Source organism: Poromitra crassiceps (genome assembly GCF_964638095.1).
Source record: "Poromitra crassiceps genome assembly, chromosome: 3".
Taxonomy (NCBI): Eukaryota; Metazoa; Chordata; class Actinopteri; order Beryciformes; family Melamphaidae; genus Poromitra; species Poromitra crassiceps.
In genome coordinates this window covers 74,547,282-74,573,251 of record NC_139625.1, presented here as the reverse complement: position 1 = coordinate 74,573,251, position 25,970 = coordinate 74,547,282, and the positions used below count along the sequence as shown (strand labels likewise).

General features: G+C 42.7%; 1 protein-coding gene across 1 annotated transcript in view; it reads left to right on the top strand.

The window, feature by feature from the left end:
- Positions 1 to 14,348: 14,348 nt before the first annotated feature.
- mlpha (melanophilin a) overlaps positions 14,349 to 25,970 on the top strand; it is a 38,167-nt gene continuing 26,545 nt past the window's right edge. The window contains exons 1-4 of the mRNA XM_083632536.1: positions 14,349 to 14,459; positions 21,254 to 21,475; positions 22,155 to 22,267; positions 24,528 to 24,569. Of these exons, the coding sequence (XP_083488662.1) occupies positions 14,350 to 14,459; positions 21,254 to 21,475; positions 22,155 to 22,267; positions 24,528 to 24,569 (487 nt within the window). The 5' untranslated portion in view covers position 14,349. The remainder of the gene's footprint in view (positions 14,460 to 21,253; positions 21,476 to 22,154; positions 22,268 to 24,527; positions 24,570 to 25,970) is intronic.

Sequence of the window (25,970 nt, the reverse complement as noted above, 5' to 3'; positions counted from 1 at the left end):
CATACTATTGGGACACACTACATCTGTCGTCACGTGAGCTTACTGAACTCTGACCTCTTGCTCACTTCCGCCGACGTCCACCACAGCGCCACATTTGAGTTTTTTTTTTGTTTTTTTTGTTTTTTTATTCAATAAACAAAGTCTGGCAATAACAAACAGTACATTTTACAAAAAATTCAGACTAAGCATTTACAAAATTGGAACAGACAATCAAATAAACAAATTGCTGTTATATTGTAATGTATTTTGTATGTATATAAACTGATGTGAGGATACTTACATGCAGTCTCATTCTTAACAGTATAATAACGTGCATATTTCTGTCAGTGTTTTTATCATAGTTATTGACGTGTTCACGGCGTCATGGAGGTGGGCGTGGATTATACACGCAGCTCAGTCAGTGCGACTAACTCCAGTAGGTGGCGGTAATGCACAAAAAGTTGTTTGCCAACCGCCATAAAACATTAGAAGAAGAAGAAGAAGAAGAAGACGTAACTTCCTCTGCGCAAAGGATTGTGGGGAAGATTGGCTGGCGCAGCATGCATCGATCCATACTCCGAAATAGAGAGGTCCAGGGATGACGTATTTTTGTAGGCTGAATGCGGAAGTCCCGAACTTCCTGGTTCTACACTGTTTCTGTCTATGGGATTTTTGAATGGGTTTTTGCCGCGATGCTTCAAATAAGGTCTCTGGGCAACGCAAGATTAATCAAACGCGAACCAGAGTTCCGTCGGATAATCTTCACACATGAGGACCACTTTCATGAGTTTTGAAGCGTAAATGCGAGCCCTAGAAGTAAATGCTCCAGCTAAGCTAATCTAGAACTACACACTGTCGCATAGGCTTCCACGTCACGTCAGCACTCAACCTGGACTGTTGTTGATGTGTGCACTGATTACCCCGGGCTGAACGGGGCTGAACCAGGTGAGGGAAAGAGAATTTCCGTGTTCGCCCTTTGAAGTGGTGACGTTATTGACGTATATATCCCCATCGACTCAAAAGTGTAGTCTCATTTAGCCGTTTGCTAGCTAGCCGTCCTTTTAACGGCAAGTAAAAGCTTCAAAACTCGTAAAAGTGGTCCTCCTGTGTGAAGATGATATTACTAAACATTGGTTCGCGTTTGATTAAGCCAGCGTTGCCCAGAGAGATTATTAGAAGCATCGCGCCAAAAACCCATTCAAAACTCCCATAGGCGAAAACTGTTTAGAACCAGGGGCGTTAGGATCGATGATTTCCGGACTCGTTACTGGACCTCTCTATAGGAGCTGATGTAGTACAACATCCTGGTACTCTTGGCATACTGCATCTGACATACTATGTATTGGGACATACTAATTCTTTTTTTGCCTACTAAATAGTATGGAAGTATGGGTATTGGAAGGGTTTTCCACTGGGTGACTAATGAAGGATTAATCTGGGCTGGTTACCAGGCTAGTTTACTGCAATAGATTCAGGTTAAGCTCAATAGTTAACAGAATAATTTTGCTGCCTGTCAACATTTTAAATGGGATTCTCTCACCTAAACTGTAAACATCGCCTGGACATCAATGTTTTGAAGCGTGTGGAAAAACACCTCTCCTACATTACACCCAGCTGAGTGATAACACCTCTCCTACATTACACCCAGCTGAGTGATGACACCTCTCCTACATTACACCCAGCTGAGTGATGACACCTCTCCTACAGTACACCCAGCTGAGTGATAACACCTCTCCTACATTACACCCAGCTGAGTGATGACACCTCTCCTACAGTACACCCAGCTGAGTGATAACACCTCTCCTACATTACACCCAGCTGAGTGATGACACCTCTCCTACAGTACACCCAGCTGAGTGATAACACCTCTCCTACATTACACCCAGCTGAGTGATAACACCTCTCCTACAGTACACCCAGCTGAGTGATAACACCTCTCCTACAGTACACCCAGCTGAGTGATGACACCTCTCCTACAGTACACCCAGCTGAGTGATAACACCTCTCCTACATTACACCCAGCTGAGTGATAACACCTCTCCTACATTACACCCAGCTGAGTGATAACACCTCTCCTACATTACACCCAGCTGAGTGATGACACCTCTCCTACAGTACACCCAGCTGAGTGATAACACCTCTCCTACAGTACACCCAGCTGAGTGATAACACCTCTCCTACATTACACCCAGCTGAGTGATAACACCTCTCCTACATTACACCCAGCTGAGTGATGACACCTCTCCTACATTACACCCAGCTGAGTGATAACACCTCTCCTACAGTACACCCAGCTGAGTGATAACACCTCTCCTACAGTACACCCAGCTGAGTGATGACACCTCTCCTACAGTACACCCAGCTGAGTGATAACACCTCTCCTACAGTACATCCAGCTGAGTGATAACACCTCTCCTACATTACACCCAGCTGAGTGATAACACCTCTCCTACAGTACACCCAGCTGAGTGATGACACCTCTCCTACAGTACACCCAGCTGAGTGATAACACCTCTCCTACAGTACATCCAGCTGAGTGATAACACCTCTCCTACATTACACCCAGCTGAGTGATAACACCTCTCCTACAGTACACCCAGCTGAGTGATGACACCTCTCCTACAGTACACCCAGCTGAGTGATGACACCTCTCCTACAGTAGTACACCCAGCTGAGTGATAACACCTCTCCTACAGTAGTACACCCAGCTGAGTGATAACACCTCTCCTACACCTACAGTACACCCAGCTGAGTGATATCACCTCTCCTACAGTACACCCAGCTGAGTGATCATTGTTGGACCCAGGATAGTCACTACACTACACTAGGCTAAGTGTTTGGGAGATTAGTGTGGAGCCTCAACATTGTGTATGCTAAGGCGTTAGCATGGAGCCCACTATCAGTCAACATCAACTTACAGCACCCAGGCAATGATCTTACTGATCTGACCCTACCTTACCTTACCGAAGAAACCCCAAGTGAGCACGGGGAGACCATGCAAACCCCACACAGAAAGGCCTTTTCACGGGATAGCCCACCGGGCACTATGTCATCAAAGGCATGGGGGGAACATATCCCCAGTGCCAGCAGGCGGGAATCGAACCCACGACCTTCTTGCTGAGGTGACCAATGCACCGACGTGCCATATTAACCCCTTGACTATTATTAATCGTAATTTTACACTATCAAGTCTCAATGCCTTTTCTGTTTCAGAGTAACAAACCAGCTGTACCATAGTATGTCAGGCAGTGAGCAGCAGCTGTCAGGATGCATAGAGAGGGGGGGAGAGAGAGAGAGAGTCAGTCAGGCGTTAACTATCGACCAGCTAACCTTTGCCTCATATTTCTAATCTCAGCGCTCTCTCCACATCCTAAAAGAGACGCTGGCTGTCCTCTGCAGGCTTTATAGGATCTGCTGCAAGGACAGAGGCAGCTCTGCTCAGAGGCCCTGGTCTCTCTTTTCTCTGCCTTAAAGGATGGCTTTACCGCTAATCAACCCACTTTCTATCATAGATGATCTCTGTAATGTAAGCACATGGGCACTGTTTTGCCTAGGACAGAGGCAGCTCCGGTCAGAGGGCCCTGGTCCCTCTGAGCAGAGCTGTTTTTCTCTGCCTTAATAAGAGCAGCAGGTGGGCAGGACTTCCCCTGGTGGCAGGCCAGCGCCGCAGCACTAAAATTAAAGCCGTGAATCAGCTGGACTGAGCCAGTGAAGGGCAACCTGCCCGCTAACCCCCCGCCGTCAGCTAACACTCGCACTCAAACACGCACACACACATTCACACCGAACTATTATATGATTGTAAGGACCTTGCATTGGCTTCATCAATTCACTCTAATAATAATCATAATACTAATAATAACAGTAATAATAATAATACATTTTATTTGTATAGTGCTTCTCGAGATATATATTTTTTTAAACCAACTATGTAGAACTACACAAAAACAAGGCAGAGGTCAATAAAAAGGCTTAAAAATGACTTTGAACAAACCAAAGGGGGAACAGATAGAAACTTGAGGCGGGAAGAGGAACGAAAGTCAGACATGCCTAACCTTAACCTTTACCCTGAACTCTAATTTTAGCCCTAATCCTATACTGTAGCTACTTACTTAACATTAAAAATATTTATTTTTGTTCTTGGCTAATTCCCCATGTTTAACATTTGTAATAAAGTTGACAAAGTTGTATATCTTGTTGTATGTGTAATGATGTGATCATGCATGATAAATCATCATGAGATCATGAGATGTTACATTAAGTTGCATCATCATTGATGATGATGTAATGTAATGTAACATCTCATGATTTTCCCTGTAGGCATACAAATCTCCACCAATAATACCACCACATATTATTTGATTTATTATTATGTTTAGCTTGAATTTATTCATTTTGAAGAATGAATATGTGTCAACCAGAAAAGCATCTAATTACAGAAGCATTGGCACATTGAAATACCATTTTTCTTCAAAATGTCCTCTTTGCAGGATTATAAATCTAGAAATGCAAGAAACACACACACACACACACACACACACACACACACACACACACACACACACACACACACACACACACACACACACACACACAACACACACGTGAGCCTGCAAAAGCATGCACACACATCCACTCACTCACACTAAGTATAAGTGTACGCGTATGCACGGCTTACACGCGCGCACGCACACACACACACACACACACACACACACACACACACACACACACACACTCATTAGGCCAAGAATGGGGTCAGAATCTGAGTAGCTCTTACCAACTGAACAAACAGCCGTTGAAGTTTACAGTTACACAGGACTTAACTACATGTGCAGTTTGCATGGATATACTGTATTACTGTACTGTATGTGTCTGTATGCTTATAGAATTAGTTATAGAGTGGCATTTCTGTTGTTGTTTATTGTGCCAAATATTGATTTGTAGAGAGTTTGTAAGGTGAATACTGCGTCATATGGAAATGTGTTGTTAATATGTATGGTGCAGTTTAAGTAATAACTGTTGACATTTTCATATAAATACATGTTTTGCTAGTGTACTATTTGCAGAGATGGGAAGTAACTAAGTACAAATACTTCATTACTCTAGAAGTGGGATTTTCAGGTATCAGTACTTTTATTTTTAGGACTTCTTACTTTTACTCCCTACATTTTAAGACAAATATCTGTCATTTCTACTCCTTACATTTTCAAAACAGGCCAGTTACTTAAAACGTTATAAAACCCATGACCAAATAGTAATATTTTGTCATTGTGTTACTTATGGATGGAACTATAGTGAAGATTACCCCCCCGTTTTTTTTTCAGCTCGTACTTCCTGTTGCAGTGTTCGCTAATACAATAGGACAGGACTGCTAGTCATGACTGCGAATTGCATGAAAACATCTATATAGGCTTTTTGTTGTCTGTAACTCAACTGAACATTTGTTAAAAAGCTTTATAAACAAAACGTGACTGGTGTCACACTGTGCTGTTGATCGACAGTGTGAATAACTGATTTAGTTCCTCCTTATTTAGTCTGTCTGAGTTAGCGAATTTCATTGCATCAGCACCTCACCAACAGAGTCTTCTTTCATGACTTGGTTTTCTTTTTAAAGGTCTGACACTTACCACTCTTATAAATAGGCAGGTCTATATGTTCTCACTGTGGGAGAATGCAGGAGACAGACAGCGATATGAACTTACAACAATTCATATAGAGAGCCACTAATGATGTTAAAGTGATATATCTTAAAACTCAAAAAATGAAAGGTAAGAGAAATGTGTTTACCCAAAGCAAAGGAAGATAGGCCATGGGACGATATATCGAAATTCAATACATTGCAATAAAAAAAATGGGACAATACGTATCGGGGCAGAAAATTAAATGCCGCTTTTTCTTCTGCTGTTGTAATCACAAATGAGACCTTGACCATCCAAATTATTTTCCTTTTGTAATAACATTTTGAAATCATTGGTTACATTATTTAGCAGCCAATAGCATCGCTAGAAGGATTTGGCTCAGAAATATACAAAATTCTGCACAGTGAGATGAAACTGTTTCAATTCCAAAATGCTGACAAGTTTTCTGCTAGAAGGGACGTTTTCATTTACAGCTCAGTTTTTCTTCTTTAACCATGACCAAAACCTTGACCATAACATTATTCGACGTTGTAAATAACAGTGGTTCACAAACTGTTTAGGCAACCTACATCCCGACCCCCAATCGCCCACATCATAAACCCAGCAACAACGCAACACAGCCTACATGTATTTATAGCCACATCTAGTTTGATGATTTTCAAGGGCAGCACAGGCGGCAGAGAGAGAGACACTCTCACCACATTTACACCTGCTTTTGAAATGTGACCTGTATCCGGATACGTTATCTGGATGTTAGCTGGATAAGGAAAAACACATGTTAATGAAAGGTGTAAACACATCATGATCAGGATGCGATCAGATCTTCCTGACCACCGTAAGTCTTACACCGTATACATCTGTGTAAGGCCAGACTCTCTAAATTGTATGCTAATATTAATGACAAATGTGACCGTTGTCATATTGCAAAGGCAGATCTAGCACACATGTTCTGGCGCTGCCCTAAACTAGCAGGATTTTGGGCTGCAGTATTTGGAATCCTGTCTGACGCGTTTCATATCAATCTTCAACCTCAAGCTGAATTGGCCATTTTCGGGGTATCGAATGATGACACATCTCTGACAAACGGTAAAAAAGACGCAGTTGCTCTTGCCTCCCTAATAGCTAGGAGAAGGATTTTATTAGAGTGGAAATCTGCTGAACCACCCAAAGTCTCTGTCTGGCTTTGTGACTTGATGCTTTTCTTCAGGCTGGAAAAGATAATGTATTCCAATAAGGGATCAACCAAAAGATTCCACTTAACCTGGGACCCTCTTATATCTCACTTCAAAAGATTAAAAACTCTTCCCTTAAATTGAACACTACAGTTGTTGCTTTTTTCTTCTTTTTTTATCCATCTCTTGTTGAATGGGTGTCATGATGATCTGAGGATGTCTAAATACTTTGACAGATTGCCTCTGTCAGCCAATAATGCTGGTATGTAGATAGCGTGCATCCCTGATCTCTATAATTATAGCGACATAGATCTCAACCATATGGTCCATCCCGAGGCTAGGGCTTGGCCTCATGGTGTAAGCGGAGAATCAGAACCTTGATGTTCTTTGCAACCCTGTAACTTTTTTTGTTGTTTTTTTGTTTGTTTTTAATTGTTGCTGTCATTGTTGTTTTTGTTGCTGCTGTTGGTTTTCTATCTTCCTCTCTCTATAGTATACCCACCTCTACTATTCCGTGTGTAACTGAGAGAGTTGGTTTTGTTTGTGGTGGTTTTGTTTGTTTATTTTTGGAAACCCAAAGCTTGTGACGATATCAAACCTGATGGGTGGGAGGGGGTGGGGGGTCAAGGGGGGGAGTAAGTGAGACAAATGTTATGTTGTTACCTGTATATTGTCTGACTATACTCTAATAACTAGAACGACTGCAACGCGGACTTATGCCTCTGCCATTACTTCATTCTTAAGTCCAAATCGCCATTTGAGGCAAATTGGAAGAAATTCTGTCAAGGCGCTCCTGAGATGTTGCATTACAGAGCTTGGAAATTGGGTGTGTGAGGTCACAGTGACCTTGAACTTTGACCACCAAAATGTAATCAGTTCATCCTTGAGTCCAAGTGGACGTTTGAGGCAAATTCAAAGAAATTCCATCAAGACATTCCTGAGATATCACGTTAACAAGCTTGAAAATGGCATTCAAAAGGTCACAGTGACCTTGACCTTTGATAACTAAAATGGAATCAGTTCATCCTTGCGTCCAAGTCGATGTTTGAGCCAAATCAGAAGAAATGATATCAAGCCGTTCTTGAGATATCGCGTTAATGAACTTGGGAATGGCGTTCGTGAGGTCACAGTGACCTTGAACTTTGACCACCAAAATGTAATCAGTTCATCCTTGAGGCCAAGTTAATGTTTGAGGCAAATTGGAAGAAATTCCATCAAGCCGTTCTTGAGATATCACTTTAACGAACTTGGGAATGGCATTCGTGAGGTCACAGTGACCTTGACCTTTGACCACGAAAATCGAATCAGTTCATCCTTGAGTCCAAGTCGATGTTTGAGGCAAATTTGATGAAACTCTGTCAAGGCATTCCTGAGATCTCGCGTTAACAAGCTTGAAAATGGCGTTCGAGAGGTCACAGTGATCTTGACCTTGACCTTTGACCACCAAAATCTAATCAGTTCATGCTTGAGTCCAAGTCGATGTTTGAGGCAAATTTGATGAAATTCCGTCAAGGCATTCCTGAGATATCGCGTTAACAGGCTTGAAAATGGCGTCCGAGAGGTCACAGTGACCTTGGCCTTTGACCTTTGATCACCAAAATCTAATCAGTTCATGCTTGAGTCCAAGGCGATGTTTGAGGCAAATTTGATGAAATTCCGTCAAGGCATTCCTGAGATATTGCGTTAACAAGCTGGAAAATGGCATTGGTGAGGTCACAGTGACCTTGAACTTTGACCTTTGACCACCAAAATCTAATCAGATCATCCTTGAGTCTAAGTCGATGTTTGAGGCAAATTTGATGAAATTCCGTCAAGGCATTCCTCAGATATCGCGTTAACGAACATCGGACGGACGGACGGACAACCCGGATCCATAATGCCTCCGGCCTGGCTATCGCCGGCGGAGGCATAAAAACATTGTCAATTTTTTTTTTTTTAATGTTTTTTGGACTTTTATCCATATTTAGAAGAATATTTAATTTTAAATTAACATTAGGATTATACTGTTGTGATGTCATTATTCAGTATCTTCTCCTTTTCTATTATTAGTATTAGTATTAGTATTAAATACTGAGTATCTTATGAAAAACTATTAATATTGCATATTTTGTGTTTAGCTCCGTCTCACAGCATTGTAACATTGTAGTGCAGCAAGAAAGGAAAACTACTGTAAACATTTGAACCATATTTCTTGTTTAGAACCTATAGCTAGCAACATCGCCATCTCCTGAAAAGCATTAATATTGCACCTTTCTTGTGGCTACATCACAGCATCTACTGAAAAACATTTATGGTGGATCTGACTTGTTTAGTTCACTTTAGATTCACATCACATCTGAAAAACAACCAGTCGAGTGTAATAAGTAAATGAGGTTTAATTGTAAAAAAAAAAAATCTAAAAAAAAATATATATATATATATATATATATATATATATATATATATATATTTATTTTTTTATTTTTTATTTTATTTTTTGGGGAACTCATTGTAAAAATGAAATGTACCCGGGCCCCGGGCGGTTCCGCGGCCTATGGTTCATCAAACTAACTTCTCATGCACATGCCAGACTAGGGATGGGCATCGAATTTCGAATTTTCGAATAATCGTTGTTATTATCAAGGTCGACTTTTATTATTGAAAGTCGAAATTCGTTTATTGATTATTATTTTATTTTTTTTTATTTTTTTTTTGTGAGTGAAATGTTGCATTGTCTCCCCTGATTCTAAGTATAGTCGAATCGCTTGGTTTGAGCAAGTAAAACAATTTTTATAAGCAACCTCTCCCTCTTCATGGGATTTCATCCGCCATTCATTTTTCCATAAACCTTGCTTAAAATGCTTATAAAAATTGTTTTACTTGCTCAAACCAAGCGATTCGACTATACTTAGAATCAGGGGAGACAATGCAACATTTAACTCACAAAAAAAAAAAAAAAATATATATATATATATATATACATTTTTTTTTTTTTTTCGAATTTCGATTAAAAGTCGACTTTGGCCAGCGAATTTCGAATAGTGTTTTTGCTAGAAATGCCCATCCCTATGCCAGACAGAGCTATAGTTCATCAAACTAAATCACAAGTAGGGAAACAAAGAAGCATGGAAGTCTGATGGTGCAAAGTTCAGCCGGGGGCCACAAGCTCATTGCCTCCAGACACCAGCTGAGTGTCTGGAGGAGGTGAATGGACTTCTGGGACCTCATTTTGAAAACATTGCTTGCGCACAGAAGCAGCCAGAAAAACATGTGTGCGGCTTTCCACGCAGATCTTTGGATGTATAAAAATAAACTTGCATCTCTCTCATGTTCGTCTTTAACGTTGTGTGATATCATGCTGTTTTTCTGGCGCAATGCCACAAAATAGGCTTTTCTCCTGTTCGAGGAGAGAGCACCGGTGGCTTGTTGATCCTGTTGCTCTGAAAGCACAATTATAGGAAAAATCATGGCAAACAGAACTAGTAGCCTACAATTATAACTAATAAGAATGACTGTAGAATTGTATTGCTCAAATTGTATTCTTTGTTAGCTCACAGCCCACATAAAATGAGGTGCTGGGCTGGATTTGGCCCTCGGGCCTTGAGTTTGACACGTGCTATACAGTGTCTGATAAATGTCTATCAGGGGGTCCTTGATTTCTCTAGGGTGACCAGATCCCAGCAAACCAAATGTGGGACAACGAGTATGTGTGTGTGGGACAATGTGGGACACGTTACCAACGCTGAGTGAGCTGCAACTAACAATTATTTATTATTGATTAATCCGTAGATCCTTTTAGAGTTAGACTAATCGATTCAAATTTGTGGATACATGTTTTCAAGTGCAAAAAAGTGGATTTTATCCAAAAGGTATGTGCACTGCCGCCACCCCCCCCCCCACACACACACACACACACACACACACACCTCAGAGAAAAGACGTTCATTGTTCGAAAACCATCTTCACTTCAGTGCCCAATGCAGTACAGTACGTGTAGACAGAGGGGGAAACGTCAAGGGGGAATCGTATTGAGAGTAAGGGCGTGAGAGCAGAGATGATCTCTGGCGAGACTAGAGCTAGTGTCCTGGTCCAGAGTGTATCCTATAGGCTAAACTTTAATCTACTGGTCCAGAGTGTATCCTATAGGCTAAACTTTAATCTACTGGTCCAGAGTGTATCCTATAGGATAAACTTTAATCTACTGGTCCAGAGTGTATCCTATAGACTAAACTTTAATCTACTGGTCCAGAGTGTATCCTATAGGCTAAACTTTAATCTACTGGTCCAGAGTGTATATCCTATAGGCTAAACTTTAATCTACTGGTCCAGAGTGTATCCTATAGGCTAAACTTTAATCTACTGGTCCAGAGTGTATCCTATAGACTACACTTTAATCTACTGGTCCAGAGTGTATATCCTATAGGTTAAACTTTAATCTACTGGTCCAGGGTGTATATCCTATAGGTTAAAATTTAATCTACTGGTCCAGAGTGTATCCTATAGGTTAAAATTTAATCTACTGGTCCAGAGTGTATCCTATAGGTTAAACTTGAATCTACTGGTCCAGAGTGTATCCTATAGGTTAAACTTTAATCTACTGGTCCAGAGTGTATCCTATAGGTTCAACTTTAATCTACTGGTCCAGAGTGTATCCTATAGGCTACACTTTAATCTACTGGTCCAGAGTGTATATCCTATAGGTTAAACTTTAATCTACTGGTCCAGAGTGTATATCCTATAGGTTAAACTTGAATCTACTGGTCCAGAGTGTATCCTATAGGCTAAACTTTAATCTACTGGTCCAGAGTGTATATCCTATAGGCTAAACTTTAATCTACTGGTCCAGAGTGTATCCTATAGGTTAAACTTTAATCTACTGGTCCAGACTGTATCCTATAGGCTAAACTTTAACCTACTGGTCCAGAGTGTATCCTATAGGTTAAACTTTAATCTACTGGTCCAGAGTGTATCCTATAGGCTAAAGTTTAATCTACTGGTCCAGAGTGTATCCTATAGGTTAAACTTTAATCTACTGGTCCAGAGTGTATCCTATAGGCTCAACTTTAATCTACTGGTCCAGAGTGTATCCTATAGGCTAAACTTTAATCTACTGGTCCAGAGTGTATCCTATAGGCTAAACTTTAATCTACTGGTCCAGAGTGTATCCTATAGACTAAACTTTAATCTACTGGTCCAGACTGTATCCTATAGGCTAAACTTTAACCTACTGGTCCAGAGTGTATCCTATAGGTTCAACTTTAATCTACTGGTCCAGAGTATATCCTATAGGCTAAAGTTTAATCTACTGGTCCAGAGTGTATCCTATAGGTTAAACTTTAATCTACTGGTCCAAAGTGTATCCTATAGGCTCAACTTTAATCTACTGGTCCAGAGTGTATCCTATAGACTAAACTTAAATCTACTGGTCCAGAGTGTATCCTATAGACTAAACTTAAATCTACTGGTCCAGAGTGTATCCTATAGGCTAAACTTAAATCTACTGGTCCAGAGTGTATATCCTATAGGCTAAACTTAAATCTAATTGTACTGTAAGTCAAACCTGTTAATGACATAAATTGGCCTGTTGCTTATTGTTTGTTGTAGATAATGTAGAATCTCAGTTCTTTCTGTCTCTAAAGACTGTGCGTGTGTGTGTGTGTGTGTGTGTGTGTGTGTGTGTGTGTGTGTGTGTGTGTGTGTGTGTGTGTGTGTGTGTGTGTGTGTGTGTGTGTGTGTGTGGTAGGAGGGCAGTGGGGATGTCCAGCCTTCCAGCATGTGATGAGCTCAGTCACAGTTGAAGTAATTTGTTGAGGAATTAGCAGCAGTTTTCACAGCAGTCTGAACAGATCACAGATCCCACAGCAGTCTGAACAGATCCCACAGCAGTCTGAACAGATCCCACAGCAGTCTGAACAGATCCCACAGCAGTCTGAACAGATCCCACAGCAGTCTGAACAGATCCCACAGCAGTCTGAACAGATCTCACAGCAGTCGGAACAGATCCCACAGCAGTCTGAACAGGCCACAGGAAGGTAAGCCAACCTCGCATTTCATCACCTCAATCTGGATAATCTTATTTTCCTGACCTGTTTGATGTTTTGATTCAATAACATGGGAGGAAATCTGAGTTGCGGATGTATAGGAGCTTATAGGAACCGTGAAATTGCTCGATAAAGAAGTTGCCACCTGAACTGAAAACACTTCATGTTACAGTAACTTTCTGATGCAAGATAGTGATGTTGTTGCTCATATTATTATGTGATGTTGTTAATAAGAGAGGGAGCCAAACATTGCAGCCAAAAAGTTAAGCATTTGTTCAAGTTGACTTAGTGTAGTATGGACTTCACCTTATAGTAGATGATGACGAGACAAGAAAGGACTGTCAGCTTCTCAAGTTTGTCTTAACTAAGTCAAGTATTGGAAGGAAAATGAGATCAAATGTATTTCTATTTTTGGAACTGACTTCCAAATAAATAGAAGAAGACACCCTGAGCTTGATTATGGCCCTGTGCTAAACCAAGTTAAAGCAAAGATATCAGCAAATGAGACAAAATATTTAGCTCACAAATAACTATGCTTGATAATAGTATTGCATATAAACTTTTTTCTGCATTGCCTAACAAGTCACTATAGGGTGAGAGTGATTCACAAGGTGATTTCTGGGGAGTAGATGGGCAACACTGCGAGCGACGGGCAACAAAGTGAGACATAATATCTGTTCAAATGTTTTCTAGAATCAAGACAGCTTTTCTTTTAATGTTTTATTTTACTTTTTTTTTTTACCTTTTTACATTTCTTGTGATGATGCTTGGAACTGTGGCACTTAGCACTTTCATGTCTGTCTAGCCTATTGTCTGTCTTTGTAAAGTTGCGTGACTCTCTCTGCAACCAAATCTACCTACAGGTACAAATATAGTAACCTTAACCTTGACCTTGAGCTCAGCCCAGAGAGTTGTCCTCTAGCCTACTGTCTGGAGGCTCTAGCCTACTGTCCAGAGCCGTATAATAGAAGAGATACGACATCTCCATTCACTCCAATGGACCAGTCTTTTACCTCACAAAAGTTCCCGGAAGTAAGGTTCTGGATTAAGCAGCACTGTCAAGTTGCCGCAAAATGGACCGTTTGTGATGTACTTTGAAAGGGTCCGACGTTTAAAGAATCAAATTGTATATTATCAGCTTTATTTTATGCATTCAAACGTAGTGCGAGCCCCCTTCCTGGCTGTTCATTGGCTACATGAGTAGGTATTTTGGACATCCGCTGGCGCCACTCTCTTACTAGATTGCTCTGCTACAGTCTTGAGGCTCTAGCCTACTGTCTAGACTAGAGGCTCTAGCCTACTGTCTAGACTAGAGGCTCTGTCTAGACTAGAGGCTCTGTAGACTAGAGGCTCTAGCCTACTGTCTAGACTAGAGGCTCTGTGCTCAACATTCTGAGGCACGTATGCCTCAATGCGCTTCAAGGCTCTACAAGGCCGGGCTGGCTCACTGGTTCATTCTGTACCTGACTTGCATTTTGATGCTTGTTCCTGCAGCGTTCTTGTGTCTCAGAGGGAGATCTTGTTCTGTGGAGCACCATGGAGCACAAGCTGGACCTGTCCCGGCTGACGGACGAGGAGGCCAAACACGTGTGGGACGTCATCCAGAGAGACTTCAACCTCCGCAAGAAGGAGGAGGAGAGGCTGGGGTGGGTCTGTCTGTCTGTCTGTCTGTCTAGGCCAGTGGTTCTCAAACTTTTTAACGTTAAGGACCCCTAACCTGACACAAATTAGACCACGGACCCCCATTTGATAAGATTTTGTCCCAGGGCGCCCATCTGACAAGACTTTTGCTTTTAGATGTTTTATTACATAAAGTGTATGAAACTCATGACCAAAATAGTCAAACATTCTGTTATTTATGGATCAAATTATAGTGAAAACACGCCCCCCCCCGCCCCTTTTTTTGATGGGGATCCTATACCCCTGGTCCCTGGCCCCCACTTTGAGCACCACTCTAGGCTATCTAGAAAGATAGATCAACCATTAAACTGAAGCACATGATGCATGATACAGCAAGTTTTGCATCCCCTCCCCCTATTGGAGCATAGCATACATGCGCACACACACACACACACACACACACACACACACACACACACACACACACACACACACACACACACACACACACACACACACACACACACAGTCTTAAAGCAGCTTAAATATTGAGATTTTGGATCAGAGTGAGATAATGCTACATTACCTTCTATTTCATTGTTGTCAAATGATCTGTAAGTGTTGTATTTGTTTTAACCTGCATGGAGCACCAGATGGGCGGGGCTTACTAGCCTAGGTAAACCCAGCCCCCACGTGACCTGCTCTCTCAGTTCCCAGTCCCTAGTGACTGAGAGCAGGTCTGAGAGCAGGTCACGTGGGGGATGGGTTTACCCAGGCTAGGGGCTTACCACATCAGGGCAGATAAGCAAGTCAATCACAGAAGAGTCAACTAAACTGCCTTTCAAACACTTTCCTGAGATTATCCTAACACTGTGTGAACAAACCCTATCAATCTGACAAAGCTGAACCAAAATACTCTTGAAAACAATTCACATATAAAGAACAATATAGGCGATAAAGAGAATAAATGTGTAAAGACATAGAGATAAAGGAAAATCATGAGCAACTTTGCGTTAGGGATACACTGGACCAGTGGTCTTCAACATGGGGTCCGGGGACCACCACGGGTCCTTGAGGGGTTCCGGGGGGCTCCCCAGAAAATGTATCATTATTTAATTTATTAAAGTTACCACAATTAGAAAATGTAGGATGACTATTTTGATACAGACAGCCATGCTATTCTGGACCAAATCATATCTGACAATAAAAATATGGTCAGATTACAAACAACAAAGACAAATAATGACTTAAAAATATATTAAAGATCTGTTTAAAGTGCTTTTATAAATCCCATCATCCTTAATTATATAATCAAATTTACTAGGTGGGCGGGTAGCGGGCGGTGTAAGTCACGCAAGTGAGGGAAGGGACGGAACATTATACCTGCACAGTTTATATCCAAATCTCTTTTTTAGCATGATGTACAAATAAATGGAACCTAGTTTAGTTACTTTATTTTTGTTGCTGTCGTTATCCTTTATTGTCTCCGTGGGGAAATTCATCCTCTGCATTTGACCCATCCTCTAGAACCTTCCTAGAAATAGGAGCAGTGGGCATTCGCAGTGCAGCGCCCAGGGACCAACTCTTGGTCAGGCGCACACTCACAGGAGTATTAACCTTAACATACATGTCTTTGATGGTGGGAGGAAACCGGAGCACCCGGAGGAAACCCACACAAACACGGAGAGAACATGCAAACTCCCCACAGAAGGGACCTGGGACGGACCGGGGTTCAAACCCAGGACCTTCTTGCTTTGAGGCAACAGTGCTAACCACTGAGCCACCTACCTAAAGCGGTTGAGGTTTGTATGGGTGTCTCTGTCCATTGACTGTATGTAAAATACAGACAATAGTGTTGACATGTGTGTCTCTGAGTTGACCATTGACTGTATATAATATACAGACGATGGTGTTGACGTGTGTTCTCACTCTGTCCTCGTGTATGCTCCTGCTCACGAGAAGCACAGAGGAATGTGAGCGTGAAAGCCGGCTCTTGTGTCATGGTGATCACAGCTCAGTCACAAGTTCCCCGCTGTCCGCCGGCCGTGCAGAGTACACGTCCCCCCGGCTAAACAAGACACCGTGAAGCGCCATTCTTCTACGCTCATAAAGACGCCTCTGTCCACTCCCGTTAGTTAGCCCCCGGAGAAACTCACTCCTGGACTAAAACATAGAGCCTTCGCTTCAGGAGAAACTCACTCCTGGACTAAAACATAGAGCCGTCGCTTCAGGAGAAACTCACTCCTGGACTAAAACATAGAGCCTTCGCTTCAGGAGAAACTCACTCCTGGACTAAAACATAGAGCCGTCGCTTCAGGAGAAACTCACTCCTGGACTAAAACATAGAGCCGTCGCTTCAGGAGAAACTCACTCCTGGACTAAAACATAGAGCCGTCGCTTCAGGAGAAACTCACTCCTGGACTAAAACATAGAGCCGTCGCTTCAGGAGAAACTCACTCCTGGACTAAAACAGAGCCGTCGCTTCAGGAGAAACTCACTCCTGGACTAAAACATAGAGCCTTCGCTTCAGGAGAAACTCACTCCTGGACTAAAACATAGAGCCGTCGCTTCAGGAGAAACTCACTCCTGGACTAAAACAGAGCCGTCATTTCAGGAGAAACTCACTCCTGGACTAAAACAGACCCGTCGCTTCAGGAGAAACTCACTCCTGGACTAAAACATAGAGCTGTCGCTTCAGGAGAAACTCACTCCTGGACTAAAACAGACCCGTCGCTTCAGGAAATGAAACGGCAGGCGTAGGCGTTTGTGAAAAGAGTGAGTTGTTGTCTGGCCTGGGGTCAGGGTCAAGTCACTCTTGATTCACTTAGGATAGAAAGTGGATTTTCTTCACACTTTGAGGATAATATTAACATAACTAACCTGAATTGTGGAGGATGAATGTTCCATTGTTCAGGAATAAAATGCAGTTTCTGTTTTGATTTTGAAGCAAATGAGTTGCTGTTGTGTGACTTGTGGTTCCACTGAGCTGCAGAATAACCTGGTTTTCAATAGTGCTGAAACAACTGATCGATTTGTCGATAATCCATTTATAGTTTTGGTCATTTATCAAGTAAAAATAGCAAAAGTTTGTTGGTTACAGCTTCACAAACAAATGCTAAGATTTGCTACTTTTCTCTATTTCAAATCTTACTAATACAATAGGGCGGCGGGGAAGCGCGACCCACACAAACACAATCCATCAACTGAGCATGCAAATGCCACTGACTGATGATGTCATACCCACTGATGATGTCATGCCCCACATTCATCGAGTGATGTCTACCCACTGATAATGTCATGGCTGACAATCGTCGAGTGGTGGTCACAGCGATGACATCATCGTCAAGTGGTGGCCAGTGGTGACTGATGATGTCATATCTACTGATGATGAAGAACGTTGAACGTCATCATTTTGTATAGATGGTGTATTTTTCCTATTCCCTCAGACTCTAGATGACATGACGTCATGTTTAGATTTTTCCAGTCCAGCTACAATGAAGTTTGATAAAAGAATTGATTTTTAAAACATCAAAGGTTTAAACATTTAAAACTGCTACTTGTATGATTTTGTTCTTGTTTTGTATCTTTCTGATATCTTCCTGATATCACTTCAAGGTGTTATAATGTTTTTATCATGACATGATACAATGTTGTGCAAGTTCTGTCCAAGCTTGCTGGGGGATTTGGTACAAGCAAAATACTTGTTAGAGTTTCAGAACATCATGAGAGCACTATCCTAAAAGCTCAGCAATAAAGTGCTGTGTATGTCAAGCCAGTGTGCCTTCATATTCGCACTGAAGTCACATAGATAAAGTGCTATGTATTTGAAGACAAGGATGCAGCATCTCTCCTCTCTGACTGAATTATTGTCCATTCTCATCAAAAAATCAAATATTGAAGGCTTAAACATAAATGGAAAACAGTTAATTATAAGTCAGCTAGCTGATGACACAACACTTTTTCTAAAGAACAAAGAACAAATTCCTCTGGCCTAACAAGTAATAGACCTACATTATTCTCTCAAGCATCTGGTTTGTGTTTGAACCTTGATAAATGTGAACTTATGAGTAATTATTCACAATTGTACTCGTCACTATATAATATACCTATATAATATCAAAAATGAGACTCGATACCTAGGAATCCCAACTGCTCACACTGGCATTATTAGTGCCATGCTTTACCCACAGAACCACACAGGAGAGGTGAAGGAAGATAAAGGAGTCTCTAATCTCTCATCTCTAATGTGTGATTTTACATTTCTTTTTAATTCTTCTGTGCTTGTTTATAATTGTTTTGCCTTATTATAAATTTGGTCTTTTGTGTGCTTATTCTAGTGTACAAGCACTTTGTAAGAAAGGTGCTATACAAATAGTTTATTAGATTATATTATCATATCGATGTGGTGGACATATCCCACAGTGTAACATCGTAAGGCAGGTTGATGACAGTGGGCAGACACTGACAGTGTTCTGATTCTGAATAAACACCTGCACCTGACTACTAACAGACACACTGGATGTTGTTGAGCAGCTAGCGTGTTAACGTTAGCTGTAGTCTGATAAAGGAAGCACAGATAGTTGATAGCTGTGTATTTCAAGGCAGTGTGCCTTCCTATTCGTACTGAAGTTGACTTCTAAAAAAATAGATTTTGTGTCATGTTGTTTCCCCAATCAGCCCTGGGCCAAGGCTGGAAATAAGAATGTGTTCTCAGTCATCTGCCTGGTGAGGTAGCAAGTCTGCCTCTATGCTATCTACTGAATGGAGGATGTGTTGAGCTTAACTTGTTTTGTTGTTTACATCAGTCTGCTTAAGGCAAATAGGGACACTCAGATCATGTTGTGTCACATGTCCTTCACTGTCATAAGTGTCCTACTGTGTCTGCTTATACATGTATGTAGCCCACAAAAACAAACAAGATCACAGCTTTGTAATTCAGTGAGTGTTTCTCAGAATGAGTTCCTGCTGTGACTTGTTGGTGCTGCATGTAGCATTTTTATACATGAATATACCCCACTACTGTCAAATTATATTTATATACAGTATTTGTATATAATTAATAGTTTTACCCTCAGTATTATCACTGTAAACAGGTGAGTCCATGCAGCCCAGTTGCCACTTGCCAGAACAAAATGTTGGTATTTCATGTTTCTACAAACCATGGATATGTTGAATCTCAATGTTTGTGAACCAAAAATATGTGGCATATTTTTGGTTCACAAACATTGAAGCTTATCAACATTTATCAACAACATTTCTAAATACGTGTAACGTTATAGCCTAGAGACCTCTAGTGGTCGTGTAAATCAGTGGTTCCAAACCTCAATGGGCGAGAGTCGATCCGGCAGTTTTACCGGATCCGCAACGCAGCCGTAACGCATCTGGTGTACATTGCCTGTAAGGGGCTGTTCACATGGGACGTGTGTATTTCAGAAGCCAGCGCCTTTCTGCAATTCAATCTCTATGGTAAGGACACGCTAGGAACGCTCCTCTTTCAAGGACCGCACCTGGCGTTTAAGCGCTCTTGGCAGCTACTGTTTTTGGGCGGAGCGCTCTGGGCGTCTCAAGCTGAAGAAAGTTGAACATTTGGAGGAAAAGCACGCTGCTCGTCATTGTCACTCTCCTACCTCTTCTCCTGTCAGGGGGATCTTCAAACTTTGCTGCTGCCAGAATTGCCAATAATCTGGCTTTCATGTTTACAGTGCGAACAATCAACAACAACAAACAGACGAAACCAGCTGGCTACCGCCTGTATGACCGTAGTAGGGTTGGCACGATGGACGATGGCATCGACCATCGTGATGGGCCGACCCCCATCGACCTCTGAGCCTTCTATATTGGATCATCATGATTATCTGTTCGAATTAAAATTGTGCAGTTTTAATAATAAAGAAAGCCAAGTCCACTTACCGTGACGCGCGGGCGACATTAAACAAGCGCACACAGTTCAGTTCAGAGAAGCCTCCCCTCCCCCTCCGCTCTACTGCTTCTCTGAACTGGGTGCGCTTGTTTAATGTCGCCGGGGCGTCCCCCGCGCGTGAGAAGTCGGTTGTGTTGTTGTGAACACTTTTTAAGACACAGAAGAAACTTCACGTTCTTTCCTGTTTTCAACCCAAAGTGAGTACAAGTCTTCAACTGTGAATTTAACTCGTCTGTTTCCAAAGTCAACGTTGGAGTCGCTCCATTAGATACAGCAGCTGCTGCTGTGCTCTAGCCATTTCTCCTCAACTCTCTCTCTCTCATTAGGTTCAAAAGCCAACGTGGATCTAACGTTATATATTCAGTCTTTTTTTTGCCAGCTAGTTAAATTCAACACACACACGTTGTTGGTGAGGATCTGTAACGTTATTTGTTTTGCGCCGTTCAAATTGCTGGTAGTGACAGCCACTGCTTCAGTCGCCTGGCTAGGCTAGACGCTACTAATAGTAGCCTATCCAAGCCCGCTGGTCTCATGTAGAGCTTAGCTGTCCTGTTGTTAATGTGAACGCATTGCAGCGGCATAGCCAAATGGCATTACAGCACCGCAGCGACTTAATAAATAATGAATTCTTCCCCCCACCCCGTCAATGACGATGCCATCGTCCATCACGATGTTTCACTGTGGAACCATCACGATGGCTATTTGGTTGACATCGCACAACCCTAGACCGTATTGCATCCTGACCCGTACTGCGTACTGGTAGGGGGGAACAAAACAAAACAAAACAAAACGCTCCGTGGCTGTGGTCTGTGCACGCTGGAAGCGCTCTCGACATGATTTCCAAAGCATTCTGATGTGAAATACACACGTCCTGTTTGAACAGCCCTCCTCTCCTTTCAGGGAGTTGAAGACTAAGATTGAGAAGGAGGACTCCAAGCGGGAGCTGCTGGGTGGGGAGAGCACCCTGGCTGATTCTCACTGCATCCGCTGCCTGCAGCCCTTCAAGTTCCTGCTCAACAGCAAGCGGCAGTGTCTGGACTGCCACATGTACACCTGCAAGGCCTGCTCCCGCTACAACAAGAAGGAGCACGGCTGGGTGTGCGACAACTGCCGTATGACCAGGTGAGGGAGGAGCTGATCGATGAACAAGGGAAAAAGAAAAGGTATAAAGGAAGAAACAAGGACATCGATCAAAGCTACATAAAGCCAGTTAACTGCTAGTTACATGATATACAATAGGTGTCATGTAGACTAGCCCACACTGCCCACAAGAACCCCACAGTGGCCCGCACACTCCCGCAGGGGGCGTGTTTTCTGGGATACTGTTTTAAACACATGAGCACATGAGCATTTATAGTCAGCTTTGCACGCAAAGCCCAATTTCACACAATGAAAGGAAACCACACCACCTAGCTAATCGTCCCTTAGGGAATTTGTTGTTGACCACTTTTACCTAGAAACGCTTTCACCTTATTCCATGCATGAGTCATCCAAAAATTCTCCCACACAATCAGGGACTACTTTCCCTGTTTCCATATGATCAATGTGCAGCGGATGAACACATATTTGATCACTTTGAAATAGTTACAAAAATAAACCCTGGCCACACCTATGCTATGTTGAGTTAATGGCATTGTAAATGTACAGTTATTTATTACTAAAATTAATTCTTACTTTGCATATTGCTGGCTAGCGTATGCTAATGTTTTAGCAGTGAACACATGATGATTTGGGCCACATATCAGTATATAGCCTACATATGAAGACCTCTGAGAGTGCATTGTGTGAACTGTGTGTGCAGGGTGCTGAAGATCGGCACGGGGGGATTTTATCATGACAACGTGCGCAACCGCTTCAAGCGCTTCGGCAGCGCCAAAGTCATGAGGTCACTGTACAAGAGACTGAATGGAGACGGTGAGTCTCACTTCACACACACGTGCTACATAGCAGCAGCAACAGAAAGACATCATGTGTAGTAAGTTGCTACTGTCCTATATATAGCCTATTTTCACCAGTAAAGATGTTCATTTCCCAGGACACACCAGCTGAATTCAACATTATTTTCTTGTGTTTTGTAACGTGATGAACTGATTAGATTTTGGTGCTCAAAGTTCAAGGTCACTGTGGGCATCCGGGTAGTGTAGCGGTAGATTCCCTGCCTACCAACACAAGGGTCGCAGGTTCACGCCCCCGTGTTACCTCCGGCTTGGTTGGGCGTCCATACAGGCACGATTGGCTGTCTGTGGGTGGGAAGCCGGTTTAAGGGTATGTGTCCTGGTCACTGCACTAGCGCCTCCTCTGTTCGGTCTGGCGGGAATAGCGTGATCCTCCTACCGTATGTGCTATGTCCTGCCGGTGAAGCTCCCCTCTGTCAGGTGAAAAGAAGCAGCTGGCAACTGCGCATGTGTCGGAGGAAGCATTGTGCTAGTCTACGGCTCTCCCCAGATCGGCAGAGGGTGGAGCAGCGACCGGGGCAGCAGGGGGAAATTGGCCAAGTACAATTAGGGAGAAAATCAGGGAAATTTCAGGAAAAAAAAGAAAACGTTCAAGGTCACTGTGACCTCACGTCCATCTCATTCTCATTAATGCAATATCTCCGCAATGCCTTGAGGGAATTTCAGGAAATTTGGCTGAAATGTCCACATGGAATCAAGGATGAACTGGTTAGATTTTGGTGGTCAAAGGTGAAAGCAAAACACTAACGAGGGTTTCAAACTTCCATGATTGGAATTTGGAAACCCTCATTAGTGTTTTGCTTGCACCTGTGTTTACCCTGCCTTTTCTACACAAAATGGCCCCCGCGAAAAGGGTCTATTATGACCAAATTTCACACAAATGTCTCAACAGATAAAGTGATGACATTTTATATCTAAAAGTGCAAAGGTCAACAACACTGTGACATCATAATGTTTTGCTTACCACTGTAGTTGAAAAAACGATCTTGGGTCATTCTACAAAAATGGTGTAAGTGCTGTCTCTTAATTTTGGAGACACCAAAATCCTCGAAGATGACCAAATAATCACATTACTTCCTTCCGTTGTTGTGTCTTGTCCTTCATGCTAATGATGACAACTGTCATGTGAATGATTTGCTTATTGTCATACCAACGGAGATGTCCCAATCTCAGATTTGAGATTCCAAACACAAGGTCACATGCAGGATCTGTTTTTTGTGGCCCAGATGGGAAATGAAAAAATGTTGAACTCTGTGCAGCTTTTTGGTTAGAAAACATGAGCTCTAAGTCATGCGAGGGGGAGAGGGGGACTGGGACACTTTGAGCTGCAGGGCCAACACATGGACTGCATGATGCCAGCTTCTCTCTCTCTGTCGTTGCTTTGCTTCTTTAAAGGGGTGGAGGAACACTCTGCCTTTTTTTAACCAGCTTTGCATCATGATAGAAAGCTGGTGTTCCTTTCAGTAATCTATGACTTCTATTAACCTCCATTGGTGATAAGTAGGTCTGTCACTGCTCTCCCCAACCCTCCCGATCCCTTAAGCTACAGTGGACTGTAAATGACACAATAAAGTCACATTTCCACAATATATTCAAACCCTAACCCTTAAAATAACCTTACATTTATATTAATCTACCCCTTCGTTCATGCAAACTCCCGTTAAAACTAATTAAGGGAGTTATTATTGGCATATGGAATGGAACTTAATACCTAAGTTAAAGTTATAAGCGCAAAGATTTTCATCTTAGTTCAAATTGGCTAAGTGGACGGGTAGCGGTGTCATCTGTGGGGGCGGTATCAGTGATGATTTTGGGAGCCCACGGAGCGGGGCACTGCAGCCATGGCGCATCATCTCCAGAGTCTCCACCCGGACCCCACTTTGAGAAGCACTGTTGGGACAGAGCAGCAGACACGCTGCAGGTCTCATCCAGTCAGCGGACCGTCAGCTGGTCACATGGTGTGGATGCTGCTGTAAGGGCTCTGTGTTCCACTCACATCCATCACCATAGGGCAAATGACACGGCTGAGTTGTGAGCACAGTGTGTCACGTGTCCAGCAGTGTGTCACGTGTCCAGCAGTGTGTCACGTGTCCAGCAGTGTGTCACGTGTCCAGCAGGGGCATCATTCATGAAACAGACTTGTGCTGTTTGCTACTCATAAAAAAGGAACATATCATCTATTACAGCTAATAATAATAATGCTTTCTTTCATCTCTCAGCAGGTCAAGACGATGACACTCGGAGCATGCCTGATGTCCGCCGTGAGTCACTCAGTGAGTCACTACTTATTTTTAGACTAGCCTTTTCATGATTCTTCTACTATTTTATTGCTACTTATTTATTTCATTCACTCTGGCTATAGTATTACAGTATATCCATCGGTTGCTGTTAATAATAATAATAATAATGCATTTTATTTATGGGCGCCTTTCAAGGCTCTCAAGGACACCGTACAGACATGGTTAAAACAAGCAGCAAGAATCAAGGCATAAATACAAATACAAAATATAATTTAAAAACAATTAACTAAAATAATTTAAAAAGGTTTAAAAAGGTGTGTTTTCATGTGTGATTTGAAGATGGAGAGAGAGTCAAGGTGTCGGATGTTTTGTGGGAGGGGGTTCCAGAGGTGGTCAGCCGGGCAGAGGGTATAGAGAGTTGGAAAGCAGAGGAGGATCGGAGAGCGCGGGAGGGAGTGTAGGTGTGAAGGAGTTCAGAGAGATATGGAGGTGCAAGATTGTGAAGGGCCTTGAAGGTGAGAAGCAAGAATTTTGTAGTCGATCCGGTATTTAACAGGGAGCCAGTGGAGCTGTTGAAGAACGGGAGTGATATGCTGAGGGGAAGGGTTTCTGGTAATGATACGGGCGGCTGAGTTTTGAACCAGTTGGAGCTTGCGGAGACATTTGTGAGCAAGACCAAAGAGGATGGAGTTGCAATAGTCAATGCGGGATGTGACCAGGGCGTGAACGAGGATGGCGGTGCTGTTGGGTGTAAGTGACGGGCGGAGACGGTTGATATTGTGAAGGTGAAAGTAGGCGGACCGAGGGATGTTGTTGATGTGAGCTTGGAAGGATAGAGTGCTGTCGAGGATGACACCCAGACTCTTAACTTGGGGGGAGGGGGGGACTGTGGAGTTGTCAATGGTGAGAGAGAAATTGTCAGGTTTAACCAGAGTGGACTTGGAGCCAACAAGAAGAACCTCTGTTTTATTGCTGTTAAGTTTGAGGAAGTTGGATGCGAACCAGGATTTGATTTCCAGTAAACAGTCGGAAAGGGAGGTGGGCGGGAGAGTGGAAGTGGGTTTGGTGGAGAGCTAGAGCTGGGTGTCATCCGCGTAACAGTGAAAAAAGATGCCGTATTTCCTGAAGATGTAACCGAGAGGTAGGAGGTAGATGATGAATAGGAGGGGCCCCAAGACAGAACCCTGAGGGACACTGCTAGTGACTGGAATGGACTGTGATTTGAAGTGCTTGAGTTGGACAAAGTGAGTACGACCGGAGAGGTAGGATCTGAACCAGGTGAGGGGGGTGCCAGTGATACCAATGGAAGCTAATCTGTCAAGGAGGGTGTGATGTGAAATGGTGTCGAAGGCTGCGGTTAGATCAAGAAGGATGAGAATGGTTAAGAGGCCGGAGTCAGCTGCCACCAGGAGGTCATTTGTG